Source organism: Artemia franciscana, chromosome 9 (assembly GCF_032884065.1).
Source record: "Artemia franciscana chromosome 9, ASM3288406v1, whole genome shotgun sequence".
Classification (NCBI taxonomy): Eukaryota; Metazoa; Arthropoda; class Branchiopoda; order Anostraca; family Artemiidae; genus Artemia; species Artemia franciscana.
The window spans coordinates 43,425,931-43,439,469 of NC_088871.1; the positions used below are offsets into that span (position 1 = coordinate 43,425,931).

The 13,539-nt window shown below is 33.1% G+C and overlaps 1 protein-coding gene across 2 annotated transcripts in view; it reads right to left on the reverse strand.

The window, feature by feature from the left end:
* Positions 1 to 2,059: 2,059 nt before the first annotated feature.
* LOC136031450 (uncharacterized) overlaps positions 2,060 to 13,539 on the reverse strand; it is a 30,930-nt gene continuing 19,450 nt past the window's right edge. For both annotated transcript variants that reach the window (XM_065711048.1, XM_065711049.1), the window contains exons 2-3: positions 12,043 to 13,499; positions 2,060 to 2,155 (exon numbers count right to left, since the gene is read on the reverse strand). In XM_065711048.1, the coding sequence (XP_065567120.1) occupies positions 2,115 to 2,155; positions 12,043 to 13,489 (1,488 nt within the window). In that variant the 5' untranslated portion in view covers positions 13,490 to 13,499 and the 3' untranslated portion in view covers positions 2,060 to 2,114. The remainder of the gene's footprint in view (positions 2,156 to 12,042; positions 13,500 to 13,539) is intronic.

The window sequence follows — 13,539 nt, forward strand, 5'->3', positions numbered from 1 at the left end:
TCTGATATCTTTTTGTGGAGGGGTAATATATGAGTACAAGTCTACAAGAGCCAATGTTTAATGATTTTCACCTTATTTTGTTGCTTACATTTCGTAAATATTAGATGAAACAAATAGAAAAAAAGGATAAAGAAAGAAAGAAAGAAGAAAAATGAATGCAGCCCCATGATATACGGTTTAATTTAGCAAGCCCATCGTTCCTTTTTTATATTCTGATGAATGATAGAAGAGACTAAAATTAGAAAACTTTCAACCAAACCAGGTTTGTCCATATACCACCGTTGACTTACTCAAGAGCCATATGCCTATCATGTATCCGTTATTTATTTTTTTTTCTTGACCGCTTCATATAGAAGATGTGGTCATAAGACCTTGGGAGGGGGCTCATTCCGTCGGAATTCGAAATTAATAATTTTTAAATAATTCTAAATAACTATTAATAATTTTAATATATTACAATTTTAATAATACCATTTCATAATAATTTCAATATATTTTAATATATTAATACAATATATTAACATATAATATTAATTTTTTAATATATTAATATATTATTTAAAATATTTGTGTTTATGTAAAAGTACTATATGATACCTGCTGCCGGATTGTTTTAATGGAATAAACATAACCACAATACAAGGGGTAGGAATGCTTATTATACTCGACCTATAGTGACTGCCAGGCCCACGTTTTCTTTTATTATGAAGGGTATAAAGTCATGGAATAATTTGGAAAATGAAAGGAAGGAGATAGAAAATTTTAGTGATTTTATAGATATTTGAAAGAAATTTTATTAAGTAAGTATGAATTTTATTTTTTTTTTGGATGAGATTGGATTCGGTTTAAATTAAGTTGTAATTTTTGTTGGTTGGTAAGTGTGACCCCACAGTATGAACATGGTGTTTAGTTACTGCCCCCGTAGTATTCTTATTATTTTGCATATATTTATATATTTTTTTTCTTTCTTTCTTTATTTCTTATTACAGTGATATTAAATGACGTTATATTAATGTGCTTTTTACTGGATTCACGGCACGTCAACCGTTTGATTTTGGGTGAATTTATTGATTTTCGTATGTAAATTAATGATGAAACTAATCAAATAAAACCATATCATATCATATCACTATAATAGTATCTAATATTTCTAAGTTTATGTGATCACGTATTTTAAGTTATATTCGCTTTATGTTCCTTCATTCATTTAAGTAATTTCTGTTCGTTCTGAATTTGACTTAATATACGAATTTTTAGGTTTTATTCTGGATTTTCACTCTTCGTTGAAATTTTTTTGGAAATGTTTTTTAAACTAATTAAATGGAAGGAACAAACATATTCTTGGCGGTTTTCAGCCCTCTAGGCCCCTTCTTTCCTTTGTGAATTCAAAAATGACTAGATAGACACACAAATTAATGATGGTTTAGTATAATAATGTCCATAGCCAGGACAATTTTTCAACCCCGGGTATTGGTATTTATAGAGGCCAGCTTACAACCATTTCAATCTTATAATTAAGAATGGTCTTTCCATTTAGCTACTAATGGGAAGTTTTACGCTATACTTAAATATTTGTCCCACATCCAACTTTAGAAGGCTTTGTAGTTCAAAGTGGCATTCAAATCTTGATCTTTGTATTTATTGGTATTTATTGTAGATATTCACTCATTTAAAGGAGTATAAATAAAAATTAATTTTTCAAGAGCAATTGTGGCTACGTCCATATTTTATTTTTTTGGGTTTTACTGTCAAAGTAGATTATTTAAGTAAGTAACACTCATCGAAGTGTTTCCAAAACCTGTGGATTAATGTATAATTCCTATTGCACGAAGAATTACAAAAAAAGAGAGAAAGAGAGAGAGAGAGAGAGAGAGAGAGAGAGAGAGAGAGAGAGAGAGAGAGAGAGAGAGAGAGAGAGAGAGAGAGAGAGAGAGAGAGAGAGAGAGAGAGAGAGAGAGAGAGAGAGAGAGAGAGAGAGAGAGAGAGAGAGAGAGTGACAGTTTGAGAGAAAAGGAGAGGGTATAAAGGGAATGTACGATGAAAAAGACTAAAGACGTACTTTATTTAACTCTCATTTTATTAAAAAAAAAAAAAAAAAAAACAGGTAACAATGATCACTGAACTCTTGAAACAGATTCCAAGTGAGGTAAAACATCTGGAAAAATAAAAAAGAGATATTATTCAAAATCTATACAAAGCAGAAATGTAGCTGTCAAAATAAAGGAAGACATTCCGACGGTTTTAAAATTAATTCCAGAAGAAAGACCTCTATACATTAAAAAGAGGACTAAAGGCCAATTATGGCCCACTTACATTAAACAAGAAAGACCTCTATACACAAAAACCGGATAACAGGCCAAGGAAAGCCCACTTATATTAAAGAATAAAGACCTCTAAACACACAAAACAGAATTACAGGCCAAGTATGGCCCATTTACATTAAAAAACAAACACCTCTATACAAAAAAAAAAAAAAAAACATGATTACAGGCGAAGTATGGCCCACTTGCATTAAAGAAGAAAGATCTCTATGCTCAAAAACAAGATTACAGGTGATGTATGGCCCACTTAAATTAAAGAAAATGACCTCTATACACAAAAAGCAGGATTACAGGCGAAGTATGGCCCACTGACATTAAAGAAGAAAGACGTCTATACACAAAAAAAGGATTACAGGCGGGGTATGGCCGACTTACATTAAAGAAGAAAGACCTATATACACAAAAAACGGGATTACAGGTGAAGTATGGCCCAATTCCATTAAAGAAGAAAGACCTCTATACACAAACAAAAACTGGATTACAGGCAAAGTATGGCCCACTTACATTAAAGAAGAAAGACCTCTATACACAAAAAGCAGGACTACAGGCCAAGCATGCCGAACTTACATTAAAGAAGAAAGACCTCTATACACAAAAACAGGATTACAGGCGAAGTATGGCCAACTTACATTAAAAAAGAAAGACCTCTATAAACAAAAAACAGGATTACAGGCGAAGTATGGCCAACTTACATTAAAGAAGAAAGACCTCTATACACAAAAAACAGGATTACAGGCAAAGTATGGCCCACTTACATTAAAGAAGAAAGACCTCTATACACAAACAAAAACTGGATTACAGGCGAAGTATGGCCCACTTACATTAAAGAAGAAAGACCTCTATACACAAAAAACAGGATTACAGGCGAAGTATGGCCAACTTACATTAAAGAAGAAAGACTATAATATAATAGTCTTTATATTATTGGATAATATTATTGGATAATATTATAACATATAATATTATCCAAAGCAACAGTATAACTGATTGAAGACTCGGTATCTTCAAACGTGAATATTGTGGAAGGCTTTTTAGTCTAAAGACCAAGGTTGAGGAAGAATGCTTTTTATGTTAGCTTTAGTTCCTCTGGAGTACAAATATTCTATCTGCGGGTGTATTTAATGTTAAACCTAGCTATAAGCCCAAACACCATCTAAATTTAAAAATAGAACTAAATTTTCGTAGCAATAGTGTTAAAGCACACATAGTCGAACGTGGAATGATGTCAAAATTCATTTAAACTCCATAATTTGTGTATACGTTACCGTGATTGTCCGAAATCTGGTTAACTTCAACATTCACCTGTGAATGTCGACATTAACTTTTTTTTGTTTAGATTCAATTAATTTTATAAGTCATATGCAAGTCATATATAAGTCATATTCCAGTCTAATGCAAGTTATGATGGTTAAAGTTAAAGTTAGGTTATATTAGTTTAGGTCAGGTTAGGCTAACCTTGGTAATAAGCATGACAAATGGGTTAAAAACCAAAGCTAACCTAACCTAAACAGATAAACTAATCTAACCTAATCTAAACTTTCATCGTTAAACCTTGCACTAGATTGAAAAAGTTGACTGGTAACGCTGAAGAAATCCAAGGCGAAAAAAAAGGTAGGCTAATTTGAACATTCACCGGTGAGTGTCGACATTCACCAATTTCAGACATGCACGGTAACGCATATAAAGTCGAACAGCTAATTTTATGGCAGAATTAAAAAAGAAAATAAATGTGGAAACTATTTTACACATCATTTAGAGGTATGCTTTTCAGACAGTGACAAAGAACTGACGGAAATGCCAAATTTGTTTTTCACAAATGCCAAGCAAATTGTGTTCGCAGAAAATAGGCCTATTTTTAGCCTTAATCTTAAGAAGAAAATAACTTTGATATCAAAAGCTCCAAATTCCAACAATTTTTAATTTTGAGAAAAGCAGATACAACACTTTTGTAAAAACAAACTGAAGCAATCGACTGAACGTACTACTTTTAGTTTGTTTAGTTGCAACTATGACTTGAAAAAAAATCTCATCCCTTTTTCAGTCACCACTACGAAGAGATAAGTTCATACAGACAAACGATTTCAGTTAAAAAGGCTTATTGAAAATAAAATTAAAAAATATGGAGAAAAGAGAAAAAAGAAAGACATGAAGGAGAGAAGAAGGAATTTTAATGCTTTACTTTTTTGTCCTTCTTTTGGGTCATTAAGAAACGAATAGATGAAGAATCAGTCCAGAATCTGAACTTCACTGAATAAGTGAAATTAAGGTAGATCCATAAAAAAAAGTAAAAAACAAAACAAAAAACAATGCAATTATTTGGTTTGAACTGAACCATCCAGATTGCCTATTTGTTCTGATAACATCATTTTCAGCTCTGCAAAACAACAATGGTGATCGAAAGTTATTAGGTCAAAAAACAAAAGTTTCTCTAGAAAAATATTTATTTTTGGAGTTTCGATATTATTGACCAATGCGAAACACATTTTATTTGCACAAAATAGGCCTATTTATGGACTTATAGATAAGAAGAAGTTTTTTATATCAAAAGCTCCAAATTCCGACAATTTTTACTTTTGAGAAAATGAGATTTAACGCTTTGAGGAGGACGAATTGACCCAATCACCTGAACGCATTACGTTTAATTCTTTGGGTTATAAGTACTACTTTGACAAAAAAAAAACCCATATTTAAACTAGTGCCAAATTAACAAGTGCCAAAGACAAAGGATTTAGTCGACAATGTATACTAAAAAAAAAACTTTTAGTTTTCTGAAAATTTATTACTTATTTTCTTTTGGGTGATTAATAGATAAATAAATTCCCATTTTGTAACATAAGCTAATTAACTTAAATTTTTAAATGGTTTCATCTAAATTAACCCAATAATCAGACATGTTTACATTCTTACAAGCCTTATGCAAACCAGTGCAATAAAACGACTTACCAAACCTAAAATTATTTTAACATTAAGAAGCCAATATGCTTTAAGATTAAGAAAAGAACAAATAAATAAATGCGCAAAATAATACCATCCGATGCTATCAAATATAATCTTAACAAGAGCTAAGAACTCATATGGCACTTGTGACGAGGCCAGAAGAGCCAAGAGCTCTTATGGCATGAGCTCTAGCAAAATTCTAAGAATCAATAGATTGACGTAAAAGGAAAATCAGAGGTTTAATGCCGGTCAGGATTTAAAATAAGAGTTCTGAGACACGAGGTCCTTCTAAATATCAAAATTCATTAAGATCCAATCGCCCACTCGTAAGTTAAAAATACCTAATTTTTTCAAATTTTTCCTCTCCCTTCAGCCCCCCAGATAATCGAATCCTGGAAAACGACTTTATCGTGTTAATTTGTCAAGGTCCCTAACACACCTACTAATTTTCATCATCCTAGCACGTCCAGAAGCACCGAACTCGCCAAAGCACTGGACCCCCTCCTAACTCCCCCAAAGAGAGGGGATCCATTCCGGTTACGTTTGCTTATTTACGTAAGACATTTGCTTATTCTACCAACCAAGTTTCATCCTGATCCCTCCACTCTAAGTGTTTTGCCAAGATTTCCGGTTCCCCCCTCCAACTCCCCCCTAATGTCACCAGATCTGGTCGGAATTTAAAATAAGAGCTCTGAGACATGAGTTCCTTCTAAATATCAAATTTCATTAAGATCCGGTGACCTGCTCTTAAGTTAAAAATACCTCAAATTTTCTAATTTTTTCAAATTAACATCCCCCCCTCAACTTCCCCAAAGATGGTGGATCCATTTCAATTATGTCAATAACCATATCTAGAACTTGTACTTATTCTTCCCATCAAGTTTCATCCCGATCTCTCAACTCTAAGTGTTTTCCAAGATTTCAGGTTTTTCAAGATTTCTCTTTCCCCCCTCCAGCCCCCAATGTCCTCGGATCCAGTTCAAGTTGGAACCAATTCAAAAATGGAGCATCTGAGACATAAAATATTTCTATATATTAAGTTTCATTAAGATCTGATCACCCATTCGTAAGATAAAGATACCTCAATTTTCACGTTTTCCAAGATTTCCAGTTTCCCCCTGCTACTCTTCCCAATGTCACCGGATCTGATCGGGATTTCGAATAAGAGCTCTGAAGCACAAAATCTTTCTAAATATCAAATTTCATTAAGATCTGATTACCTGTTCGTAAGTTACAAATACCTCATTTTTTCTAATTTTTCCGAATTACAGCCCCCCCCCCAACTCCACCAAGGAGAGCGGTCCCAGTCCGGTTGTGTCAGCCATGTATCTTGGACTTATGCTTATTCTTACCACCAAGTTTAATCCAGATCTCTCCACTCTAAGCCTTTTCCAAGATTTCCGGTTCCCCCCGCCCCAACTCCCCCAAATGACACTGGATCCGGTCGGGATTTAAAATAAGAGATCTGAATTACGAGGTCCTTCTCGATATGAAATTTCATAAAGATCCAATCTCTCCTTCGTAAGTTAAAAATACCTCATTTTTCTAATTTTCAGAACCAACCCTCCCCCCAACTCTCTCAAAGAGAACGTATCCGTTCCGGTTATGTATATCATGTATCTAGGACTTGCACTTATTTTTACCACCAAGTTTCATCCCGATCCCTCCATTCTAAGCGTTTTCCCAAATTTTAGGTTTCCCCCACTCCATCTCCTTCAAACGTCACCAGATCCGATCGGGATTCAAAATAAGAGCTCTGAGACGCGATATCCTCCTAAAAATCAAGTTTCATTAAGATCCGATCACCCGTTCGTAAGTTAAAAATACTTCATTTTTCTATTTTTCCAAATTAACCGTCCCCCACTCCCCCCCCCCCCGACGGTAGAATCGCGTTAAAGACTATTTCTAATTTAATCTGGTCTGGTCTCTGATACGTCTGCCAAATTTCATCGTCCTAGCTTATCTGGAAGTGCCTAAACTAGCGAAACCAGGGCAGACAGACCGACAGAATTTGCAATCGCTATGCGTCACTTGGTTAATACCAAGTGCCATAAAAACAAATCTTACTCAGACTTCTCCTTAACACAAATATCAAATTTTCACATCACACTTGAACATTTATACTCTATATGTGGGATGCATTAATTATTTTGTTTTTTTTTATGCCTAGCTTCATACAATTGGTTGAGAACTGGTTATGTTTCTTTTTACAATATGCAAGTTTATTCTCAAACTTGGGAGTCTCGACATTAAATTAAGACGGGCATAGTATATTCTTCTAGTGCCTTAAAAGTGCAGACGCGCAAACAATAAGTTTGCTTTATAAGATAGATTTCGAAACTCGCTTTCAAAGACGAATTTTAAAGTGGACATTAAAGCAAAAAAAAAGAGAAAGAAAGAACACACACAGACCGGCTATCAACAAGCAGAACGAGTCAATTTAGATACGCCTTCAAAATAAGTTTTTAAAATACAATTCCCATATAACCTTCTTAAAAAAAAATGCACAAAACAATATTCCACGGAGCAAGTGTGGGTATTTAGTTCTGCCCAAAATCAGTGTTAATCTTGCAGAGATTCCTAGGCTGGGAGTTGTCCCGAAGTACACCCGTATTGAATAGATATAGCTGTTTCTTTTTTTTCTGGTTGTAAAAACCACACCAGTCCACTTTATCGATATGCTATTGGGAAATACTAAATGCTACACAAGCAGAGGAAGAAGGAGTTGATTATAGGTCCAAGGATTTCCGTGAATGTTAAAAAAGAAAAGAATAAATAATACAATTGGTTATTTTGGTAGCTTAGACTTGCTCACTTTTACGAAATTTTTTAACTAATTCCTTTATGATTCAGAAGTTTATCGAGAAATTTTTCGATCAACAATTTCTAACTATATGTTCACCTATCGCGCAGATTACAGTAAAACTAGAGTAATATGTTTTTCTAAATTATGAGAAATAATAGATGACTCTGCTGAACAAACTATAAGTAAAATTAAAAAAGATAGGGAAATGTATTTTTGATAATTAGTACTATAGGTCAAAGAATCAGTTTCTATAGAAATAGCTTTTTTGATCACTAGAGAATCCTTTGGTCTTTTAAATGGCAAAATGTCAAAGCGTGGGAATAAGAAGTGAATTATTCAAAAAACAAAACATTCTTTCATTAAATCTGTTTTGGCCACAACTTCAACGAAAATGTTAATATCAATAAAGTCAAAACAAAAAGCATAATGAAACTGAAAAAATTCGATTATTTCTTTTCAATTGCTACTTTTCGCGAATAAGTTTATTTGATATTTGAATAATTTTACAGGGGAGATTTAAAAGGAAATAGATCTATTCAAGTGATTTTATCTAGCTGAAATGTTATGGTTTTAGTTTGTTTCGTAGCATACAGATCGTTTTGGTATTTTTCGGATAGGGCATTTGGGTATTCGATATTTTACCTGAATACTTTATTTTTCCAATATTTTTCCAAAATTTACTTTCCTATACTTAAGCAAGGTTTCCCAAGGTAATACCCAGAAGCTCTCTGGTAAAATCCAGGATCAGTTTCTGTATTTTCCTTTGATTTAACTTGTAGATTATTTATATATTATTAACCAAGGCAAATTTGGTGGTCTGGTCCGGTTTCTTCATGCCTGTCCTAATTCACCGTTTTTTTTTCTGGACCAGAATTTCTGGAATAAGAGCTTCAATCTCTCATAATTCGCGACTTTTCTTTACTGAATTTCTGAGATGACGGGGGGAAGCAACTTTCCTTCCCATTGAGATGGTAAAATTAGTAATATTGTAATAATGTAATAATGGTGATAATGGTAATATTAGGTAAAATTATATCTATCCTTCTTACAACCAGATTTAATAAAAGATTTTTGTCAAAATCATGGCTGGCAAACCCTGCCTTTTAACGAATGTAAACTCCTGCCTAAATAGCTTTTTAATAAAGACATTTTTCATTTAGTCCCTCAATAATTGCAGCATGTATCGTAGTTCCCCTTAAGGAGAAATAGATTTTTCGACATTTTTGATACTTTCCAGAAGATTAAGGCTATTAAACATATAAACATTAAAAAAAAAAAAAATGTTAATTGTCATTTTTAAGGAGTGATGCAGCTCAATAGTAAAAGAAAATCTAAGAAACAGAGATTTAATAACAATATATATATATATATATATATATATATATATATATATATATATATATATATATATATATATATATATATATATATATCAAAAGAATCTAATTTTGATGCTTGTTCTAAATATGTAAAACTCATCAAATTTTATGGTATCTATGAAAAGTTATGAGCCTGAGAAAATTCGGGAAATTTTTTGTAAAAGGGGAAAACACCCCATAAACATCAAGTAACCTTATTGAAAATCACTCAATCAGATGCAGCATACCCGAGAACCCTACTGTTGAGATTTCAAGCTCCTATGTACAACAGTGTGGAGCTTTGCATTTTTAGTCCGAAGAAAGATCATGGATGCGTGTTTATTTGTTGTTTTTTGTTTGTTTTTTTTTCCCAGGGGAGATCATATCGATACAGTAATCGTAGAAGATCAGGAGAAAGCTCATTGATCGGAATAAAAAGTGCTAGTGCCCTTTTCAAGTGACCAAAAATATTGGAGGGCAGCTAGCCCCTCTCCCACGCTCAATTTTCCTAGAGTCACCCGTTCAAAATTTTGAGACAGCCATTTTGTTCAGCATAGTCAAAAAATCAAATAACTATGTCTTTAAGTATGACTTAACCCCCCAAAGTCCCCGGGGGAAGGGCTGCAAGCCATGAACTTTGTCCATTGCATACATATAGTATTGGTTATTATGAAGTACACAGACGTTTTCAGGGGGGATTTCTCTGGTTGCGGGGGAGTTTTTTGGGGTTACGTGGAGGATCTTTTTATGGAGAAGAAGGGAATTTTCCATGGAGTGGGAGCCAGATTTCTCAGCATTATTTAATAATTAAATAAATCAGAAATTCAATAAAAAAACAAGTTTTTTCATTTGAAAGTAAGGAGCAAAATTAATAATTACAACGAACAGAAATTATTACGTATATGAGGAGGGGGGGTTGCCCCCCGTCAATACCTTGCTCTTTTAGCTAAATTTATTTTATACTTTTAAAAGAGCTACTTATTCGAATTAAACGTCCTTTGTGATTTAGGGGTCATTCTTAAAGAATTAGAGAAAAGCTTGAACTTTAGCGTTAAGAGCGAGGTATTGAAGAAAGATCATCCCCCTTATGTGCGTAATACTTTCCGTTCGTTTTAAGTTTTAATTTTGCTCGTTACTTTCAAGTGAAAAAACTAGTTTTTTTCAAGTGATAGTTTTTTTCAACTAGTTTTTTTCAAGGGAATACCCATTTTTCTTTTGGGGAGATTTGTGGAAACTCTAAAATAATCACAAAAAGTGGATTTTTTTTGGAATGGTTGGATTTGATATACAAGAGGAAAGAATGTAAATAAAATTGAGATTAAATGCTAAACAAATAATAAACAAAGAAGCTACAAGTTCTACAGATTTTATAATAATGATGAACTACTTACTATATACTAATAGCAAAGAATGAAACTTCTTTATTAAAATGTTGGGTTTAACCTGCAAAGGCACAGTTTGAATGTGAATGCAAAGAAGTATAATTATAACAATAATAAATTAGATAAATTACAAGGCCTTATAGAACTTGGGATTAGAGAGTGATTTTTTGAATTGAAGCTTTTAATTAAGTTGGACAGAAAAATCTTATTTTTTTGCAGTTTATTTTTTACTAGCACGTTTTGAAATTTCGGCGTAATGCTTAGAATAAATTATATTTTGAACAAATACTTATATATTGACTATAGAAGTACTTCATATATTTTAATAAGCATTTTAGACAGTATTTATTGCAAACTAGTGGCACAAAGATTAAGTTCTTTTCAAATCTATAATCGCACAATTTGAAGTTAAAGTTTAATTGTAAATTTAATAAATTAAACAAATTACAAACCCTTCTCTTTAAGTAATAGCATGAATAATTTTTGGGGTTAAAACTTTGAATTATTTCAAATAAAAAGGTCAGACTTTTTGACAGTTCGTTTCTTACTGTTTGGTTGCAAGAATTTCGTTATAATCCTCTGAACTATTCATATTTGATTTGTTGTGATAAAATTAATTGCAGAGCATTCATTTTTTTTGTGACAATCTTGGGCTACATCTACAAGGTCTAAAACGGGCCAATAAATTTATATTTAATTTGTTTTGTTAAGATATTGAGCTGGAACTACATTGACTTTGTAATAGGCATTATTTGACAGAAAGTAAGTCTAATAATAGCAAGTTGACGAAGCTGATCTTCCTTTTATTTTTATAATAAGAATAAATTATTTTTTAATCAAAATTTTAACTAAAACGCAAGAACTGGCTATTTTTCACAAATCACTGTTTACCACTTAGTTTTGATAAATTTTTTGAATCATATTTTATTTCACTATTTACAGTGCCTTGCCAGCAAAAATTTCAACTTCTTTTGTGATAAAGTTAGGATGAATCAAGAAAGTCATCATTTTTGTTCAAATAAGCTGAAGTTTATTTTTATGATCATGAATTTAAAGAGGCTTCAAGTCTTTTCCTTTTTTAAGCCTTTTTTTCGATCAAAACTTCTATTAAAGATGAATAAAAATACAATAAATTTCTCATAATTGTCATACTTAACAATTTTTACAAACTGCAAGAAAGAGCCGTAAATTACTTATTATTTCCTAATCTACAACTCTTTCTGATCCCATTCTCTTACCTCTTATGTATATTTCTTCTAAAACCTCCTCCGGGTCTAAGCTTTCCCAGCTACTTCCATTTGTATTTTTGTCATTTATCATCAGTAGCGATAGCAATAATTTGGTATTCTCTCTTAAATGAGAATAGCTAATACCTAATTTCGGAGACAAATCAGCGCAACGAAGCACTTCTATAAGCATTTCATCCGTGGATTTACTTGGAAACCCTAAAGTTTCCATTCGTTTCGGTCCAAGCAGAGCGTGCATAACACTTAACAGCGTGCAGCGCAATTTCTCTGCGCGCTCTTTACATAGTACAACCTTCTCTTCAATAGAGTTTCTCATAATGTCACGCTTGTCCAGAGAATATCGAATGTTAGTATATGCATTGTTCTGTATATAATCTAAGTCTTTACACTTTGAAGTTCTTATAAGAGACTGAATCTGAGTTGGTTTTTCGAATATTACCCTTGATGGAGAATTTTGAGCTACTTCTATTCGTATTTCGAGTGGATTTAGAAAGCCATTTCGGTGACTAGTTTTTTCGTCACATAAATTAGTTTTGACTCGTAGTTTTGGTTCTGGTTTCGTTTCTGGTTTTGGGAACTCAGAAGAAGATTCCTCTGTTGGCTCGAGGTAGGCACGTTTCTTTGGAGGCTGTAGAACCGTATCAGCCTTTTTTTCATTGGATCTAAGGTTTTCTTTTATTTTTTCAGGAGGGGATTTTTCTTCAGACATCATCTGCCTATCAACTTTTTCTAATTTTGTGGTTTGTAACGAAGGTACTTCATGAAATTCAGTTTTTCCTTCACTATCTTGGGAGTCAGATATCACAATTGGCTCACTTGGTGCTCTTTTTAGCATCACAACTTCAGGACTTTGATAAGGCACACTTAGTGTTCTCTGAAGCACAGACTTCGAACGCGCATGCTGCTTTGAAATAGTTGGTTGCTGTTTAGAATCCGGAGAATGGATCTTATTATTTGTCCAGTCAATTTTAAATGTCGGATTATCTGGTATCCTTGATCGCTTTATCTCCGGTGAAGGATACACAATACCACCACCGCAGTGCAGAAGGCGGTTTTTGGGAATGTTAGCAGAGCTCGCAGCAATTGTATTTATAACCGTATCTGGGTCATATAAGCCGAGATAGGGTTTTGTAAAGGTAGTTGGTGCAAAGTGATGACGACTTGGTATAACATTAGAAGTGGATGCCTTCTTAACTGGAATGCTAGAAGATTTTGCCGCATTTACGTGAGATCCTTTTGTAGGAAGCCGCTGTAGAAACTCCAAGCCAATGTCTTCAGATGAAGATTTTGACAGTACTCGTTTCTTCACAATATGACAAAAATGAGCAGGAACAGTTTTGTCACGAATATTGTACGGGGAAGGCATGCTAGTATGGGGGGACCATGGCACAGTAATAGGTCTGGAGTGACAAGTTGTTGTCGTGAATTTAACTTCCATATGAAACAAGCTAGAAAGAAAACAATATCTATTAACATTTATATTTACTT